Source organism: Thamnophis sirtalis, unplaced genomic scaffold (genome assembly GCF_051295495.1).
Source record: "Thamnophis sirtalis isolate CommonGarterSnake01/CBP01778 unplaced genomic scaffold, rThaSir2_p1.2 scaffold_14, whole genome shotgun sequence".
Lineage (NCBI taxonomy): Eukaryota > Metazoa > Chordata > Lepidosauria > Squamata > Natricidae > Thamnophis > Thamnophis sirtalis.
The window spans coordinates 42,868,864-42,889,555 of NW_028261394.1; the positions used below are offsets into that span (position 1 = coordinate 42,868,864).

Sequence of the window (20,692 nt, forward strand, 5' to 3'; positions counted from 1 at the left end):
TTAAGGAATCTGATGCCTCTATTTGGTAGGATTGTATTAGTGGTGGGTTTCAAAAATTGTTCGAACCTATTCTGTGGGCGTGGCCACTTTTGTGGGAGTGGCTTGCCGCCCATGTGACCGGATGGGAGTGGCTTGCCACCCATGTGACCGGATATGAAGATGCTGACGACACTTGTCAGAACCACCTTAAATTACCTCCCACACAGCACTGGCATGCAGAAGAATAGGATGTAAACTTGTTTTTTAAAAGGCATCTTTGGTTTGCGTTAAAACAACTTCAACACACGCAATGTTCTGATTGCACCACAAACGCAGTAGTCATCCTTACCTTTCACAGAGGCACTGAGTTTTATAAATAGGAGCATGATAGTGTAGAACAATCATATCCAAGGACCAGTGGTGGGTTTCAAAAAAAATTGGAACCTCTTCTGTAGGTGTGGCCTGCTTTCCGGGTCCACTGGTGGAACCTCTTCTAACCGGTTCGGTAGATTTGACGAACCGGTTCTACCAAACTGGTGCGAACTGGCAGGAACCCACCTCTGGGACAGATCATAAGTCACTTTTTAAAGTGCCATTGTGACACCCTCTAAATGATTGGTTATAAATTGCGGATTACCTGCAATCCTATATGTATATAGCAAAGAAGTTATTTATGGTAGGGCTCACTCTGTTTCCTTATTTATTTTTCCTCCGTGACACCCTAAGAGCTGGTGTTTTAGGAATATATCGAAGTCTTTTCTGTTTCTTTTTTTTTTACAGTATCGCACAATTGCTATTCCCAAACTGAAGGGTTATTTTGTCTGTGCTGGCATTGTCCTGCTGTGCATGTTTGCGGTGCAGATATGCATTACCTCAAAGTAAGTGTTGTCTTTATTTCTATTATGAAATCAATCCAGTCTGTGTCTTCTTTGAGCCCCAATAATTGTCTATGCATCCTATTAAATCAATTAAATTGTCAGGACTTCCTTTATTCTATAACTCTATTATTTTCGCAGGTTCAGAGGCTTCTTTGCAAAACTGTAGAATTTTTTCCCCTCATGGAGTAGAATAATAAGGCGTAGAGTAACAAGGAAACAGAAAAGTCACCCAGGCTAAGCTTTTCTTCTTAATATGCTTGCTTTCCATATACCTTTATTGTTTTAAGTACCAAGAAATTTTATTTATTTTATTATATTACAGTTATATGCCACTCATCTCACCATCTAGCAATGCTGGGTGACTTACAATGCCATAAATAACTGTCTGAAACCATTAAAAGGTTAAGAACGTTCAAAGATTGGAAGTAAAACATTAAAATTAACTACAAGACAGATAAAAGAAGGGGTGGAGATGATATCTTGCCATAATCTACTAGCCTCCTTCACCTCAAGGGAAAGTATTTAAAGGAGGAGGAGGAGGAGGAGGAAGGAGATGAAGAAGAAAAAAGAAAAGAAAGAAAGAAAGAAAGAAAGAAAGAAAGAAAGAAAGAAAGAAAGGGAATTTCCCACAGATCTGTTCTTTCCTCAAACCTGTGATTATATCTAATATTTCCTGCATAGTGAAAAGCCACTTAGGAGGGGGGGGGGAAAGCACTTGGATTGTGTGATCGTAATTAAGATTGAACATCAAACTCCACATTTTCAGGCACCAGCTTTGCAGTAGAAGAGATTCAGACCTTTCTGGAGAATTTACAATTCCTGAATTCGTCAATCTGCTTTTGCTTGCTCTTTCCTTCCTCGTTCTCTTACTCATCTAGTTGAAATGTTAATTTATATATTGCTAATCCAAGAGCGATAAGTCATACGCTGAATCAATCAATCGATCAATCAATCAATCCTCATTCTCTCTTTCAGCTCACGAACCTTAGGAATCTCATTTGGGATTGTTGCAATCATCATGGGGCTGATTTTGTGTGTCTGCTTTGCGGATGACTGTTGGGTAAGTAAAAAGAAAAAAGAAGGGAAGTCAAAACTTTTAGAGTTGTTTTTCTCAACCCAAGCAACTTTAAGATACGTGGACTTCAACTCCCAGAATTCCCCAGCCAGCATGATAACCATCTAATTCAGGGGTGTCAAACTCAGTTTCATTGAGGGCCACATCAGGATTATGTTTGAATTTAGGGAGCTGGGGTGGGCATGGCCAGGGTGGGCATGGCCAGCTCAACATCACTCAAGTTGACCTTAGAGAGCTGGAGTGGGCATGGCCAGGGTGGGCATAGCCAGCTCAACATCACTCAAGTGGTGGCCTGAGCACTCTGCCAGCGAAAACAGGCTCCCAAGCTCCATTTTCAGCTACTCCCAAGCTCCGTTTTCACTGGCATAGGCACTACGGGCCAGGCCTTCACTTCCTTTCAGGAAGGGCCAGATCTAAGCACCCTGTGGGCCGGATCCAGCCCTCAGGCCTTGAGTTTGACACCCCTGGTCTAATGGAATTGCAGTTTCCTAGGTGACCACTGAACTATGTCGAATGCCTTTTGCATTTCTTGCTTACCGTCAGAATAGATGACAGTGCATCTCTAATGCAGACATACCCTAAGTGGTTCCTGCTACAACTTTCCTTTCCAGTAAACAAAGCGTGGAAGGTTTCCAGCTTGCAAATTAGATCCTTGGTCTTCCTAGTTTAGTGCGGCCAAAGGAATAGCAGTAACTCTGCAAGGTGGGGAGCAGAAAGAGTCCTTCCCAGCTGTGGGACCTAAGTGGTTTGGTTTGGTTTGGTTTTATTCAACTTGTATGCCGCCTTATTCCCGAGGGACTCAGGGCGGCTTAGAAAACCGGAAGGGAAGGGAAATAATACAAAAGGAAAAGAAAACAAAGACAAACAACTATACAGAACCAATTTAAAAGGTCTCAACAAGCATACCAATTTGAGTAGGGATGGAACTCAGCAGCCCCAGGCCTGCTGGAACAGCCAGGTCTTAACGGCTTTACGGAAAGCCTGAAAGCCTGAAGGGTGGTGAGGGTCCGAATCTCCAAGGGAAGATCGTTCCAGAGGGCCGGAGCAGTCACAGACCAGAGCAGCCACTAAGACTCTTTTAACTGGAGATGCTAAGGACCGATGAAGACAACTGGACTTTCTTTGTTGTTGTTTTTTTCCCTTGAAGATGTCTTGCTTCTTCTGACTGAATCGAAGAAGCTTCTCAGATGAGAAACAAAACGTCTTCAGGGGGGGGAAAACGAAGTCCAGTTGCCTTTTGAAAAAACACCTTTGGGACTCCTGTAAGTCCCTTTATCTAAACCGTGTGGTTCCAACTGTCCTAATTATCCTCAGAACGACACATACGTATGATGCTATGATGTATGAAGGTGTATGGTACAGGCGGTGGATTTTCTATCTTGAAATCTTTCTTCCCCGTCGGCAGAGATGCTGCGCAAAGCGGTGGCCACTAGCACGCTACTTCTGCCGGATTTCTGAGAAAGTGGAGACGATGCCATCGGTCAGGCTTCCCCTGGCAATCCTTGCCCTCGGCTCGCTGCTGATAATTGCTGTTTTCAACCTGGTAATGCCTTCCGTTGAGTATTAATGGGGAAGTATGCAGTGACCCCGCCTGTCTCCATCTGCAGTCGTGGCTGATGGGAAGGCCTTATACAATGGGAGGGGAGCGGAGGGGATAGGATAACCTTTATTGTCACACACTGGCACATTAAGAAATGAAATTCTGATGCCCGCTCCCAAATACATACTGTCAGCGTTCCAAGTATCATGTAGAATTAAATCAGAGTCCAAGGCAAAACGATCCTTAAAGCTCCAATTTAATAAAGCAGACATCTTAGCACATCTGTGTTAATCCCAATTCTGGAAATGACATCAGAATTCCACCCAGTTAAAAGTTCATGATCTTGTCCCCACACCCACAATCCATCACATGGTCCAATCTTCTTCTTCCACGCTGGCATCCACACCCAGCTGCTTCCGGTCAGGTGTAAAAGTGCGGAGACAAAAGATGACCTTGGCTTCTAGTAAAGAATAATAATACATTCCACAATCCTACTCCTGTCTATTCCCCCCTCCCATCAACTATACTAATGAAACAGCATAATGAAATAAGAGAAAGTGTGGCAAGCCACAATTCTAAAAGGAATATAATTGCAGGCCTGACATACATACTGTCAACATTCCAAATAACATCCAAAATTAAATCACAGTCCAAAGCAAAGTATTGCTCAAAGTTCCAATTTATGAAGAGAGTCATGTTGGCACATCGGTGAAAACCTGAAACTGAAAGCTTCCCGGATTTCCCCACCCAGTTGAAAGTTAATGATCTTGCCCCCACACCCACAAGCCCGTCCCATGGTCCAATCTTCCATTGCCATGCTGGCAGTTCCACCCATCCAGTTCTGGTCAGGTGCAGAGGTGCAAAGACAAAGGATGACCTTGGAGTCTAGAAAGGAACTTTATTTTGACAACATCGCATTCCACTCTTTACTATTTCCCCCCTCCCAATTCCCTACTAATGAAACAGCATAGTAAAATAAGAGAGAGTGTGACAGGCCAAAGATCCAGAAAGGAATATGACTGCAGGCCTGACACATACATACACACACATATCCATACACATACCTGAATGTATGTACGTATGTTTGTGTCCGTGTGTCCTGTCCAAAACAGTAACACCTCCAAACCGCACAGTAATAGAATACGGCAGGATGCTTTCCATCCTCCCTCTATAGAAAGTGGTAAGGACAGTGGAAGGAAGATGTGCTCTTCTCATACGACATAGAAAATGCATGCGCTGCTGTGCCCCTTTCCCCAGTGTCTCACTGTTGAGCAACCAAGCTAACCTGCACACCCAAAAGTTCGATACTACTAACCACCTCCACAGTTGAAGCTAGCAAGGAGTATGCACCCAACTTGGGGAATTCATGCTATAAAATGCAAAGTAGCTGAGAAACCAACTTTCAGTGAAGTTGGGCAGGCTTTGGGAACAGAAAAGCACTTAGCAATATGGGGAATCCGACAGTGAATGTGGTTGCTGTTGTAGTGTGTTTTCCTACTTGAAATATATTGTCACTGTTCCAACAATTTAAACCCACTGGACTTTCTTGGTTTAAAAATGTCCTTATCCAAGAAGCTTCTTTAGTTCCACTCATCTGCGCTTTCAACCACCCTCTCTTCCTTCTGAAAACTCTTGCTGCTTTGGCAATAAATGTATGTGTTTTGAATTGTTACCAAAATATTCCCTAACCAGTTTTTAATGTCTTCATTAGCCAGTGCGCCAGTTTGGTGAAGATCACACTTCCTCACATGCCAATCCAGTGAGTGAAAAAAGCTGATTTTATTGGCTAGAGTAATTGCTTGGGTTTAGTAGCAGGTGTGGGCTGGCTTTCTTATCTCAAGGTGAAAATACCCCATGTAATGTTTTGATTATAGGCTACGCTGACTTTACCTGCTTTACTATCTCGCTTTTCCATCGCCTTTTTGATTTGTGGTTGCTGCTCGCAAATTGCCCCCCCTTTTTTTAAACAAAGACTTGTTGCAGGGTGGAGATTTACAAACGAACCTTTGGCTGTTTTGGGATCTGACCTTCATTATGCTGCCTTTATATTCTGTCAATGCCCTTGGCTAAAAGCCGGGTTAAAAATTAGAAGGCAAATGATTAAAGTGACTTTGGAAATGTTTATTTTGAAAAAAAAAAAGAATAATAATCCCATGCATAACTTTTGGTTAGTTTGGGGCGGGGGGGAGAAGGGTCATCTTTCCAGGCAGTTCTCAAATTACAACCAGGGGTGGGATGGAAAAATTTGAGCAACCACTTCTCTGCCCGGTTGCTGGGTGGGTGTGGTGATGAAGGCATGACTTAGTTGGCTTCATGCACCGTAGGGGATGGGGTATTTTGCCCTCCCTGGGCTCCGGAGCCTTTCCTCGAGCCTCCAGGAGGGCCAAAATGGCCTCCCCCAGGCTCCGAAGGCTGGAAACAGACCCGTTTTCAGACTTCCGTTACTTCCGGTAGTAGGCCCATTTTTCGCCCTCCCGGAGCCTCAACACAGGCCCTGCACATACCTGGCACGATGAACAGGCTGCGTGGCGACTCCCAGGGTGGGGTGGCGGGAGGGGGGGGCAGTCAACCAGTCCTTGCAACTACCGGTTCGGCAAACCAGATTAAAATTAACATCCGGTAACATCCGGCTGAATCCCACCTCTGATTACAACCATTCATTTAGTGACGGTTCGAAGTTTACTACAGCGCTGACAAACCGTTGCGGCATTTCCCCCTGGTCCCGTGATCAAAATTTGGGCGCTTGGCAACTGGCATGGGCTGATGACAGTTGCGTTGTCCTGGGTTCAAGTGATCGTCACCCTTTCCAACCTTCCCATTCAGCGTCTGATGAGCAAAGTCAGCGGGGGGGGGGGAACCAGATTCACTTAATGACCACATGTTTCCGTTACCAACTGCAGCGATTTGCTTAAGAACTGTTGCCAGAAAGTGAAACACAACTCACTTAACAACTGCCTTGCTTAATAATGGTTAATTGGAGCTAAATTGTGGTCATCAAGTCAAGGACAATCTGTAATTGTTATCGTCAGCCCCACTGGAAAATATTTACAGGCAGACTAGAATTACACTTTATTGAGATTAGGTGTAATAATAAGGCATCTTCCCTCCTTCTTATATTCCAGTAAGTCAGGAAGGAGCCGGTCTGAGCCCCTTCCAGTAGTGGGATTCAGCCGGTTCGCACCTATTCGGGAGAACCAGTTGTTAACTTTCTAAGCAGTTCGGAGAACCGGTTGTTGGAATAGCAGTAGACTTATATACCGCTTCATAGGGCTTTCAGCCCTCTCTACGCGGTTTACAGAGAGTCAGCATATTGCCCCCAACAATCCGGGTCCTCATTTTACCCACCTCGGAAGGATGGAAGGCTGAGTCAACCCTGAGCCGGTGAGATTTGAACCGCTGAACTGCTGATCTAGCAGTAGCCTGCAGTGCTGCATTTAACCACTGCGCCACCTCGGCTCTTATGGAAGAAAGAAAAATGGTTGGAAGAAATCTCCTTTTGTTTTTCCCCCCACTTTACAGGGCTAATCCTGTAAGGAAGGCAGGAAGCCAACATTCTGGTGTTGTTTCTAGCCTCATCTTTATTGCCCTGCTTACAGAAACTGCCTCTCCGGTTAACCCTTATTACACTGTCACAGCTAAAGCGAAGCACCCATTGATCTGAGTGACAGCTGAGTTGGCCACGCCCACACGGTCACATGACCACTGAGCCACGCCTACCCAGCTGGTCATTAGGGCAGAGAACCGGTTGCTAAATTATTTGAATCCCACCACTCCAAATATTACCCAGAACCTTCCCAGAACTACAAAATATTTTACCCCTCTTGCATATTTCTGTTAATTTTTCCCCTTCCAGATTTGCTTGTGTGAAGCTCAATTTATCACCTCAGTAATTATTTATGTTTTTCCTCCCCCCCCCCCCAAAAAAAAACCATACAGGCGTCAGGAAACATTACTGAAGATGGATCGGTTATGATTTACCCGGTGAGTGAAGATGAATGTAATATTTTAAAAATATAGATTTTTGGGCCCCGCCCTGGGTAAAAAGGCAGTCGCAAATGTATCAAGTTTATGCAGTTAGACTTTGTTTAGCGACTGCATTGTGCAGCAACCACGAAAGCGCGCATTTGACGTCATCACAGCGCGACGAAAAAAATTAAAAATTGAAATAAAGTTAAAATTAAAGCAAGCCGATTCACATAAAGGTAAGGGTTAGGGTTAGGGTTAGGGTTAGGTTAAGGGTTAGGTTTAGGTTTAGAGCGTTAGGGTTACGTTTAGCGTTAGGTTAAGGGTTAGCGTTAGGTTTAGCATTAGGTTAAGGGTTACGTTTAGGGTTAGATTTAGGGTTAGGTTTAGGGTTAGGTTTGGGGGGGTTAGGGTAAGGTTTTCGCTTTATTTTTACATTTTTCGATCACAGCGCGATATTTTCGTCGCGCTGTGATGACGTCAAATGCGCGCTTTCGTCGAGCGCGATTTTGTCCTCCGCGGTTTTGTGGTGGAACCCAAGTTATGACCCTGATGGGAAAAAAAATAGGGTTGCAACCATTACACTCAGGTCAGAGGTGGGATTCACTTCCTTTCCCTACCAGTTTGCAGTGCTCGCGCATTACATCGGGGCAAGTGGGCGGAGCCTCGTGCAGCTGTCGCTACCGGTTTGCCCGAACCAGAGCGAACCGGCTCAATCCCACATCTGAATCATGTGTAGGATCTGATCAGGTTCCCATTTGAAGCCATGCTCTCGGATTGCCATCTTAACAGCAACACGGGTTCTGTAAAGTTGTGTCCGCTTCTTCACAACTGTGCAGAGGAGATGTGTCTTTTTGCTTTGCCCAATTTGCTTAATTTCAAGATGCAGTGTTAAATAATTGCATGTATATCAGGAGGCACAGGGACTCAGTGGCTAAGACGCTGAGCTTGTCGATCAGAAAGGTCGACAGTTTGGCAGTTCGAATCCCTAGCGCCTGCGTAACGGAGTGAGCTCCCGTTACTTGTCCCAGCTTCTGCCAACCTAGCAGTTCGAAAACGTGTAAAAAATGCAAGTAGAAAAATAGGAACCACCTTTGGTGGGAAGGTAACAGCGTTCCGTGCGCCTTTGGCGTTGAGTCATGCCGGCCACATGACCACGGAGACGTCTTCGGACAGAGCTGGCTCTTCGGCTTTGAAACGAAGATGAGCACCGCCCCCTAGAGTCAGGAACGACTAACACATATGTGCAAGGGGAACCTTTACCTTATGTCAGGAGGCATCCAAGCATTTATATCATGGCTGGCTGGGGAATTCTGGGAATTGAAGTCCACAGCTCTTAGAGTTGCCAATGGTGGACGCCCCTGTAAATTTATCTATTGAGACATGCAATCTTTTAACACAAAGAGCTGAGGTGGCGCAGTGGTTAGAGTGCAGCACTGCAGGCTACTTCAGCTGACTGCAGTTCTGCAGTTCGGCTGTTCAAATCTCACCGGCTCAAGGTTGACTCAGCCTTCCATCCTTCCGAGGTGGGTAAAATGAGGACCCGGATTGTTGGGGATAAGAGGCTGACTCTGTAAACCACTTAGAGAGGGCTGAAAGCCCTATGAAGCGGTATATAAGTCTAACTGCTATTGCTATAATAGTAATAATAAGCCCTCTGCTAGTAGTGTGACATGAACATATTTGCTAACTCTTGCTTAAATCCTTCTTTTTATACCAGTATTACGCCTACTGCTGCATTCTGGGCTTCATTGCATGCTCCGTGTTCCTTCGAATGAGTTTTGAACTCAAGCTAATGTTGCTCTCAGGAGCCATTGTGGGGTATTTCGTCATATTTAACAGCAATCCAAATCTCACCTGCGAACAGGAATGTGCCAAGAGGTAGGAAGGGCTTTTATATCTCGAAAGCAACTCTGCCAGGGGATGGGGTGGGGTGAAATCCACCATGAAACCATACTGGAAGAGATCAAGTTATTCAGGTCTGGTGGGACTATTTTAAGATGCTGTTTCCCACCTGAGAACTTTGTGGGAGTGCCTGTTGCCTTGGACAGGATGCTACAAAATGTGATAAGGGCCCACTGGATTGTTTATTGAATGTCATTCTTGTAAATAGCATCTGCCCAGTTCCATTCTTTGTTTTGAGCACGAAAATGAAAGCTCTTAACAAGTTGGAAGTGACCTCACATTTCTCCCTTCCTTCCTTCCTTCCTTCCTTCCTTCCTTCCTTCCTTCCTTCCTTCCTTCCTTTCCTTCCTCCTTTCCTTCCTTCCTCCCTCCCAACACCCTCTCTCTCTCTCCTTCCTGCTTTCTCTCCCTCTCTCTCTCCTTCTGTCCTTTCCTTCCTTCCTCTCACATACTTTCTCTCTCTCTCCTTCCTTCCTCCCTCCCAACACGCTTCCTCTCTCTTTCCTTTCCTTTTGTTCCTTCCTCCCTTCCTCCCCCTTCACACAAACATCCTTCCTCTCCTTCCTTCCTTCCTTCCTTCCTCCTTCCCTTCCTCCCTCCCTCCCATCACCCTCTCTCTCTCCTTCCTGCTTTCTCTCCCTCTCTCTCTCCTTCTGTCCTTTCCTTCCTTCCTCTCACATACTTTCTCTCTCTCTCCATCTGTCCCTCCCTCCCCCTCCCCCTCCCCCTCCTTCCCCTTCACACAAACATGCTTTCTCTCTATCCTTCCTCCCTCCCTCCCAACACACTTCCTCTCTCTTTCTCTTTCCTTTCCTTTTGTTCCGTCCTTCCTCCCTTCCTCCCCTTCACACAAACATGCTTCCTCTCTCCCTTCCTTCCTTCCTTCCTTCCTTCCTTCCTTCCTTCCTTCCTTCCTTCCTTCCTCCTTCCCTTCCTCCCTCCCTCCCATCACCCTCTCTCTCCTTCTTGCTTTCTCTCCCTCTCTCTCTCCTTCTGTCCTTTCCTTCCTTCCTCTCACATACTTTCTCTCTCTCTCCATCTGTCCCTCCCTCCCCCTCCCCCTCCTTCCCCTTCACACAAACATGCTTTCTCTCTATCCTTCCTCCCTCCCTCCCAACACACTTCCTCTCTCTTTCTCTTTCCTTTCCTTTTGTTCCGTCCTTCCTCCCTTCCTCCCCTTCACACAAACATGCTTCCTCTCTCCCTTCCTACCTTCCTTCCTTCCTTCCTTCCTTCCTTCCTTCCTTCCTTCCTTCCTTCCTTCCTTTCCGCCACTTCACTGTTTCTCTTGAGGAAGATACTTTTTACAAATATTAGTGCAAGTTTTCTTTCTTAAGCATTGTGCAGTTCAGACTTTTGGACTTTTTCAATCATAAACACGTGTGTGTCGTGTAATTGTTCTAATTTGTTTTTGTTTTTTTTAATTTTCTACTTCAGGCTTTTTATAAAAAATCCCAGAGTGATGATCAATTTGTACCTGGCACTCTTTTATATAACGCTGGTTTTGTTGTCCAAGCAGGTATGGATTTCTTTGTGACTTATGTTCTATAATCTCCTCAAATTTTCAGCCCAGGAACTGGGAAAGTTGACTCTAAAATCGAGACGTGTCTTTCTGTCAGTCATTATTGTCATTGTTGTTCTTTGCATCTGTCATTGTCACCATTGTTTGTTCGCAGAACAAATGTATCGAATGACAGTGTACACAATAGAAACGGAACTGTGAAAAATTAAAACATAGATCTCCTTTGCAACTCTGAAAATAATCCAACCATATTGCAAAGTTTTCCCACAGTTTGAGTTTGAGTTGAGTTTATTTAGCTTGTATACTCCCGGAAGACTCAGGGCGGCTAACAATAAAAAGGGAAGGGGGGTACAAAAATAAAAACAACAATTAAAAATTCAGCAACAGTCATAACATAGGATGGGGCTGGATAATTCAACAGCCCCAGGCCTGCCGGAACAGCCACGTCTTAGTTGCTTTGCGGAAGGCTGGAAGGGTAGTAAGGGTCCGGATCTCAACGGGGAGATCGTTCCATAGGGCCGGAGCAGCCACAGAGAAGGCCCTCCCCTGAGGGGTCGCCAGCCGACATTGGCTGGCAGATGGAATCCAGAGGAGGCCTAGTCTGTGGGATCTAATAGGTCTTTGGGAGGTGACTGGCAGGAGGCAGTCTCTCAGGTAACCAGGTCCGATACCATGTAGGGCTTTAAAAGTAACGACTAGCACCTTGAAGCATGTCTGGAGACCAATGGGAAGCCAGTGCAGCTCGTGGAGGATAGGTGTAACGTGGGTGTACCTAGGTGCACCCACAATCGCTCGCGCGGCTGCATTCTGGACTAGCTGAAGTCTTCGAACACTCTTCAAGGGAAGCCCCATGTAGAGCGCGTGGTGGAACATGTAGAGCCCATGGTGGAACAGTATTAGGTGAGCTTTTCTGGGAATTCTGAAACTCTCAGAAAACTGACAGGAGAAATGCATTTTCTTCCATAGAATAGCCAAAGTAATTAGCAAAAGTGTGGCAATACTAATCCAGAGTGGCAAGGACCATGTGATGAACAACTCAACAAAAGATGGGGGAGAAAACTGGGGAAAGGTACTAAAACAATAGAATTAAAAAGGAGAAAAAAAGCTCGTAAAAATATATATATATAGAAATTACAAGAACAACAACAAAAAAAAGCTAGGCGAAGGGGTGGAGAGGACAGAATATAAGAGAAGTGACGTTCCTGATAGACTAAGAGAAAATGGTTGAAAGGAGGAAAGAAGGGAAAGGATTTACTAGTAGAATAGAATGAAATTCGGTAAATTTAGCTAATGGTAGATAGCCAATATGATGTGAGGGAAATAGATTTAATACTATTAACTGTTTACAATTAAGTGAAATGTTTACTATATAAAATTAAATGAAATGTTCACTACATAAAATTAAATTTGAGGACATACGTTATTGATAGTGAAACAGAATAATGGAGATGATATATGTGAAATTTGAATAACTTGGAGAGACAAATAATGATATTGTTTATATATCAAGAAGAAATTAAAGTTAAGCTGGAAAATACGGAGTGAAAATAAGATGACTGAAATGTGAAATGAAAATATGATGTGAAATGAACTATGCATAACAGAACGTGTAAAGGGGGAAAACCCAGGCAGCATTTTGTTTATAAAAGAAGTTAAAATATGTAATAAAAAATAAAAAAATAAAAATAAATAAAAAAACCAAAATATGAGGTTGATTCAACACACCCTCCATGGTGGAGCAGGACTTCTCCTGCAAGTGAAAGGCATTGTTGGTAGAACATAAACCCATAGAGCCGAGGTGGCGCAGTGGTTAGAGTGCTGTACTTCAGCTGACTGTTATCTGCAGTTCAGCAGTTCAAATCTCACTGGCTCAAGGTTGACTCAGCCTTCCATCCTTCCGAGGTGGGTAAAATGAGGACCTGGATTGTTGTTGGGGGCGATATGCTGACTCTGTAAACCGCTTAGAGAGGGCTGAAAGCCCTACGAAGCGGTATATAAGTCTAACTGCTATTGCTATTGCTATAAACCTGGATGTTGACATCACAATGGAGTTTTGTCATTGTTTTCTTAAGGCACAACTTTAATGCTCAAAAATGACATTGAAAGAAGACAAGAGCAAACCTTTTGAGCCATGGGGGTGTGACAATGGAAGATATTGAATCAAACAGATTCCTTTTCCACCGGAATATTGTTTTCTGGTGGAACTCCAACTAGTTCATTTGGTACATCTGCTTCCTAATAGTGGAAATATATTATCCACACACACACACAAAACCAAAAAGAACAAATCCCGGCCCGTTGGTACACACATAAAACATTCATTATAGTCTAATTTCCCCCTGAAAGGCAGGTTTCTATTTTAAAACTGTGATTAATTGTTTATCCCAAGGCATTACTCAGGGATGTTCCATATTGAATTAGCAATCAATTGATATTCTTCTTCTTAATAATTTTACTTGTTTGAGCTGAATGCCTATGAAGCCGCTATGATTGCGTGGATCTAAGCATAAATCCCCATATGCAGGATGTGTGTCTGAATAAATTCAGGGCTTTTATATTAAAATATAATGAGGCAAATTATCTATCAACAACCAGTTCAGGAAAAAGAATGAACGGTGATTTAGCTACGGAGGCTTAAGTACCCAAAAGTGGAAACGGACTATGGTGTGTTTTTGTTGTTGTTGTTAAGAAAATACAGTGCCTTACCCACTTTAGAAGCACAATTTATTGTTTATATTTGTTGTATGCTGCCTAGAGTTATTTGCTCGTGAGATGGGTGGCTCTGTAAATTAGATAGATATAGAGATAGATAGATAGATAAATAGGTAGGTGATAGATGAGAGAGAGAGAGAGAGAGAGAGAGAGAGAGAGAGAGAGAGAGAGAGAGAGAGAGAGAGAGAGAGATGATAGATGATAGATGATAGATGTTTGAGGATAGATAGATATAAGATAGATGATAGGTAGGTAGGTAGGTAGGTAGGTAGGTAGGTAGGTAGGTAGGTAGGTAGGTAGATAGATAGATAGATAGATAGATAGATAGATAGATAGATAGATAGATAGATAGATAGATAATGTTTACAATACAATACAGTAGCAGAGTTGAAAGGGACCTTGGAGGTCTTCTAGTCCAACCTTGAGAGATAGATGTTTGAGAGATAGATAGATAGACAGACAGACAGATATAATATAAATGGTAGGTAGGTAGGTAGTTAGATAGACAGATATAGATAGATATAAGATAGATTAGGTAGATAGGTAGGTAGACAGACAGATACGAGAGAGAGAGAGAGAGAGAGAGAGATGTTTGAGGGATAGACAGACAGACAGACAGACAAAGATGATAGACAGATCCTATGCATGTCCACTTAAAAATAAAATTTGTAGGAATCATTGAAACACGCAAATCAATCAGATTAAGGGCATTGTATCTGGCTTGTCATAAATCAATTGTTTCCTAGTCTTCACAACATCAATATGGGATAAACTTTGTATCTGTCGCTGATAGTTTTGGTAACTGTCTGTTTGTTTGCAGATAGACTATTATTGTCGGCTGGACTGCCTGCAGAAAAACAAATTCAAAAAGGAACATGAGTCATTTGAAACGATGGAGAATGTAAACAGGCTACTGCTGGAAAACGTCCTCCCAGCTCATGTGGCGGCCCATTTTATTGGCGACAAATTAAACGAGGTAGGGGGAAAAAATTTGTGTAATGTTATGTGGCAGATGTTCGGTTGAAGATGCTGGTAGCATGTCAGTTGATCTTGAAGAGCTCATTCACTGAAGTTGCCCTCAAGTTAAGAAGAAAGCAGTAGAGTCCTAGTGTGGTGGCCCACTAGTGGCCAGTGGAGCTGGCAGAAGAGTCGGACAGTGAGGAGGTTGGGGGGAAGATGGGCCAGTCCTGGAGTCTGGGGAAGGCTTTGATGAGGGTTCTGTGTTGGAGGCAGAGAGGGGGCCAGAGACGTACGTCAGTTATCATCTGCCTTCAGAGTCAGACATCAGTGAGGCAGAAGAACAGCTGGAGCCTGTTCCCAGTGTGCGCATGCCAGATGAAGGGAACAGCTAAAGAACAAGGGTCGACTTGGGAATAAAGCCACAGGTGGATGGTGAATGGCCCCTCCCATAGGGAATAAAAGAGGAGCGAAAGTGGAGTGGTAACTCTACAAATGCACACACTGGGTACAGGCTCCAGCTGTTCTTCTGCCCACTGATGTCCAGCTCCGAAGGCAGCTGATAACTGTCAGACAGTCCTGGCCCCCTCTCTGTCTCCAACACAGAGCCCTCATCAGAGCCTTCCCCAGACTCCAGGACTGGCCCATGTTCCTCCCCAACCTCCTCACTGGGTGAATCTGCTTCCAGTTCCGCTGGCTGCTGGCGGGCCACAATAATCCTAAAGCTGTGGGGGCCCTTTTGAGGAATACGCCACATAAGTAACACTCATCCTCATTATCCTGTAGAACTTCAAGTTTTGTAAGAACGATATTCATCTTAGGGAGTTGCTTCTCAAGCGCTCATGGGGCGCTAATAGATTCTCAAGGAGTGACCTGAGAGGCACCCCAAAGGAAAACAGATTGGAAGAAATACGGGCTCTCTGTCTGGCACAAGAGAAGAGTAACACCCCTTGCGACACGCTCCTTTGTGTAGCATCCAATTTCTGACGTGTGTGCAATTTCGGTGGGCTAACTAGAAAGGAACTTTGTGTGTCCTTGTTGCCTTGGTTAACATGGGGTGGTGGTTGGAGGGGGTTGGGGTGGAGCATTAAGTTGAAAGCAATTGTTCACGAACCTATTACTGCATGTCCCTCAGGACTGGTACCATCAATCTTACGACTGCGTCTGCGTCATGTTTGCCTCGGTCCCTGACTTCAAGGTATTTTACACCGAGTGCGATGTCAACAAGGAGGGGCTGGAATGTCTCCGTCTCCTGAATGAGATCATCGCCGATTTTGATGAGGTAAGTCCTTGTTGACTTTGGCTTCGTCAGCCTTCTCTGTTTCTCAACCTTGGCAGTTTGGTAAGATGTGTGGGCTTCAACGTTGGGGAATGCTTGAAGCCCACGCGTCTCCCAAGTGGCCACAGTTAAGAAACACCGTGACCCGTCAAAACCGCGGTCCACTAAAGCGTGCCCGATCAAAGCGCGTACGTGACGTCATCAGCAGTGCGACAAATAAAATTAAAAATAAATAAAATTAAAATGAAAATAAAATTAAAGCAAGCCGATTCACATAAAGGTAAGGTTTAGGTTTAGGTTTAGGGTTAGGTTAAGGGTTAGGGTTAGGTTTAGGGTTAGGTTAAGGGTTAGGTTTAGGGTTAGGTTAAGGGTTAGGCTTAGGGTTAGGTTTAGGGTTAGGTTTGGGGGGGTTAGGGTAAGGTTTTCGCGTTAATTTTAAATTTACCGCTCACAGCGTGCCGTTTTCGTCGCGCTGTGATGACGTCACGTACGTGCTTTCGTCGAGCGCGCTTTAGTCTACCGCGGATTTGTGGTGGAACCGAGAAACACTACTCTACAAAGGTTGATTTACTACTCCGAGAACCTTCTCCTGAAATATTTAGCAGCGTTTGTCCATCGGTGTGACTTATCCATGCCTCAGGCTTAGTAGACGCCATCTGAAGCAGATGTTAGTGGGAGATAGACGCCACTCCCGCAGGAGGTTTTGGAAGGACAATGGGTGTGTCTCGGCAAGTGACAGTCCCAAGCTAACCTTTGTCTGAACTGGGAACTAATCAGGCCTGAGGTTAGAATTTTTTTTTTTTTAGAATTTATTTGTTATTTATAGGCCGCCCTTTTCCCTGAGGGGACTCAGGGCGGCTTACAGTTCATGGGAAGGGGGGTGCAAGATAAAACATAAGACAGTGCGTAAATAAAAAATAAGACGATAAAACACAACTTTCATTCAGCATTCGGGTGGGGCGGATTAGAATCTTATCCCCAGGCCTGGCGGGATAGCCAGTTCTTAAGGGCTGTGCGGAAGGTCTGGACGGTGGTGAGGGTGCGAATCTCCACGGGGAGATCGTTCCAAAGGGTCGGAGCTGCTACTGAGAAGGCTCTCCTCCGCGTAGTCGCCAGTCGGCACTGACTGGCGGATGGAACTTGGAGGAGGCCTAATCTGTGCGATCTAATCGGTCGAAGGGAGGTAATCGGCAGGAGGCGGTCTCTCAAGTACTCAGATCCACTACCATGGAGAGATTTATGGATGGTAAGTAGCACCTTGAAGCGCACCCGGAGATCAACAGGTAGCCAGCGCAGCTCGCGGAGGATAGGTGTTATGTGGGCGAACCGCGGTGCGCCCACGATCACTCGCGCGGCCGCATTCTGGGCTAGCTGAAGTCGCCGGATGCTCTTCAAGGGCAGCCCCATGTAGAGCACAGATAGTCCTTAGTACAGATAGTCCTTGACTTACAACCACAAATGAGACCAACATTTCTGTTGCTAAGCAAGACACTTGTTAAGCGAGTTTCGCCCCCATTTTATGACCTTGATTGCCATAGTTGTTAAGTGAATCAATGCAGTTTTTAAGTTAGTTACACGGTTGTTAAATGAATCTGGCTTCCCCGTTGACTTTGCTTGTCAGAAGGTCGCCAAAGGAGATTGCATCACCCCCGGGGACCTGGCAATCGGTTTAAATGTGAGCCAGTTGCCAAGTGTCCGAATTTTGATCCCCTGATCATGGGGATGCTGCAATGGTTGTAAGTGTGAAAAATGGTCATAAGTCACTTATTTAGTGCCGTTGTCACTTCGAATGTCACTAAACAAATGGTTATAAGTTACAGATGATCTGTAATTGAATAGGACACTGCCAGGGAAATACCCAAAGGGTCGCGGTGGCTCAGTGGCTAAGACGCTGAGCTTGTGGATCAGAAAGGTCAGCATTTCAGCGGTTCGAATCCCGAGCGCTGCATAATGAAGTGAGCTCCTGTTACTTGTCCCAGCTTCTGCCGACCTAGCAGTTCGAAAGCACGTAAAAAATGCAAGTCGAAAAATAGAAACCACCTTTGGTGGGAAGGTAACAGTGTTCCGTGCGCCTTCGCCATTAAGTCATGCCGGCCACATGACCATGGAGGTGTCTGCGGATAGCGCTGGCTCTTCGGCTTTGAAACGGAGATGAGCACCGCCCCCTAGAGTGGGGAACGACTATCACATATGTGCGAGGAGAACCTTTACCTTTAGGGAAATACCATAGTAGTACATTTGACTGGAAAGTTGAACAACTTATTTGGGAGGAAGAACTTTTGCCAAAAAAAAATATATATGAATGGTTGTGTCAATGAGATCACCAGGAATCAAGTTTGATTGAAAGGTTTTATTATTATTTTTTGAGCTGATCAAGTTTAAAGAAGGAATCAGTTGGGAACAGTGGGAGGGAAGGAACATAATTCATTTGTACCCCATAATATTTTGCACCAGAATGGCTCCAGATTCCATTCTTCGCATCTTCAAATTGGAAGAATATCGGAACTGGTTCTATAGAAGGTGACCTTCTATAGCGATTAATTAGACAATATTGGGCCAAATGAATAAAAATAACTGAAGACTTCCTATATTAAGCTGGAATATTCTACAGCGTTTTAATTTTATTACTCTACCATTCATGTTGAATTGATACAGATTAACAGAGTTGGAAGGGACCTTGGAGATTATTTAGTCCAACCCTCTACCTAAGCAGACCCTACACCATTGGTAGCTTCCGTAAACTAAAAAGTGACAAATTTTAAAAGTGTGGCTCATTTACCAGCATTTTGAGAGTTGAAATCACACATAAAACCTCAAATTGTGCAGATTAATCATGTAAATTCTATCCTTAAGGTATCTTCAAAAAAAAATTGAAAATATTACACTGAATTCGCTGTCTGCTGAAGCTCTTTAACCTGAGTTGGCTAATTTGTCCAAAAAATGTAGCCTTTTGTACCACTATAATGTGAGATAATTGACAACTCCTAAATACTCGTGACCCATCAAAAGCGCGGACAAAATCGCGCTCGACGAAAGCGCGCATGTGATGTCATCACAGTGCGACGAAAAAAATTAAAAATTGAAATAAAATTAAAATTAAAGCAAGCCGATTCACATAAAGGTAAGGGTTAGGTTAAGGGTTAGGGTCAGGTTTAGAGCGTTAGCGTTAGGTTTAGCGTTAGGTTAACGGTTAGCGTTAGGTTTTTCGTTACGTTAACGGTTAGGTTTAGGGTTAGATTTAGGGTTAGGTTTAGGGTTAGGTTTAGGGTTAGGTTTGGGGGGGTTAGGGGAAGGTTTTAGCTTTATTTTTACATTTTTCGATCACAGCGCGATGTTTTCGTCGCGCTGTGATGATGTCAAATGCGCGCTTTCGTCGAGCGCGATTTTGTCCTCCGCGATTTTGTGGTCGAACCCTAAATACTATACACTTTTTTCTCTCTTCGACAGCTGCTGCTAAAGCCTAAGTTTAGTGGGGTTGAAAAAATCAAAACTATTGGGAGCACGTACATGGCAGCATCTGGACTGTGTGTGGTACCTGGTCAAGAGAATAATGTGGTAGGTGTCCTTTTGAAGGGTTCATTCCTCAGAACAGTGTTTCTCAACCTGAGGATGTCTGGACTTCACCTCCCAGAATTCTTTGAGCTGAAGTCCATGTATCTTCAAGTTCATTTCATATCATAGAGCCGAGGTGGCACAGTGGTTAAATGCAGCACTGCAGGCTACTTCAGCTGACTGCAGTTCTGCAGTTCAAATCTCACCGGCTCAGGGTTGACTCAGCCTTCCATCCTTCCGAGGTGGGTAAAATGAGGACCCGGATTGTTGTTGGGGGCGATATGCTGACTCTGTAAACCGCTTAGAGAGGGCTGAAAGCCCTATGAAGCGGTATATAAGTCTAACTGCTATTAAGATTAAGATTTAGTTTATTTGTATGCCGCCCTTCTCCGGGAGGGACTCAGGGTGGCGAACAACTCAAAGGGGGAAAAAGGGAACATAAAACACAATACACGTGATTAAAATAACAAGAATCATACAACTACACAAGTCGAGAGGGGAGGGGAACTCATCAACCCCAGGCCTGCTGGCACAGCCAGGTTTTGACGGCTTTCCGGAAGGCCTGGAGAGAGGTGAGGGTCCAAATCTCTGCGGGGAGTCCGTTCCAAAGGGCCGGAGCTGCCACAGAGAAGGCCCTCCCCCGGGGTAGTAGCCAGGTGGCATTGGCTGGTGGACGGAACCCGGAGGAGGCCGACCCTGTGTGATCTAACGGGTCTTTGGGAGGTAATTGCTATTGCTATTGAAATAACTTACAGTTCTGCTATTGATGTGTCTCTTCCCAACATCTGCTTAGGATCAAGAAAAACAGTGTGCTCAAATTGGCATCATGGTGGAATTCGCAATGGCCTTGATGACTAAGCTAGATGGCATCAACCGCCATTCGTTCAACAATTTCCGTCTACGTGTCGGTAAGTTTGGGAAGAGGTGGGCATCTCCCAGATCCTAAGAGTGGGTATGCTACTTTATTAAGGTTACACTGATAGTTTTCTTCCAAGTTTGGATCCAACCTGTGTACATTTTACATCATACATTTATTCTCTCCTTCATCATCCTATTTATGCAGGCATCAATCATGGACCGGTAGTAGCTGGTGTGATCGGTGCTCGCAAACCCCAATATGATATTTGGGGAAACACGGTCAATGTTGCCAGTAGAATGGAGACTACTGGAGAACTTGGAAAAATCCAGGTAAAAGAAGACAGGAAATTTTGGATTTTAATGGAAGGGAACCTCAAAATAACTATATGTAGAACATGGAGATAGCAATAGCACTTAGACTTATATACTGCTTCACAGTGCTTTACAGCCGTCTCTAAGTGGTTTACTGAGT

General features: G+C 44.5%; 1 protein-coding gene across 1 annotated transcript in view; it reads left to right on the forward strand.

The window, feature by feature from the left end:
* Nucleotides 1–20,692, forward strand: part of ADCY7 (adenylate cyclase 7) — a 91,986-nt gene that overhangs the window by 66,453 nt on the left and 4,841 nt on the right. Inside the window, exons 16-27 of the mRNA XM_087729051.1 lie at nucleotides 760–857; nucleotides 1,833–1,917; nucleotides 3,338–3,475; nucleotides 5,184–5,231; nucleotides 7,409–7,453; nucleotides 9,156–9,316; nucleotides 10,778–10,859; nucleotides 14,395–14,550; nucleotides 15,667–15,813; nucleotides 19,258–19,365; nucleotides 20,156–20,270; nucleotides 20,426–20,550. Coding sequence (XP_087585177.1) covers nucleotides 760–857; nucleotides 1,833–1,917; nucleotides 3,338–3,475; nucleotides 5,184–5,231; nucleotides 7,409–7,453; nucleotides 9,156–9,316; nucleotides 10,778–10,859; nucleotides 14,395–14,550; nucleotides 15,667–15,813; nucleotides 19,258–19,365; nucleotides 20,156–20,270; nucleotides 20,426–20,550 — 1,308 coding nt within the window. The remainder of the gene's footprint in view (nucleotides 1–759; nucleotides 858–1,832; nucleotides 1,918–3,337; nucleotides 3,476–5,183; nucleotides 5,232–7,408; nucleotides 7,454–9,155; nucleotides 9,317–10,777; nucleotides 10,860–14,394; nucleotides 14,551–15,666; nucleotides 15,814–19,257; nucleotides 19,366–20,155; nucleotides 20,271–20,425; nucleotides 20,551–20,692) is intronic.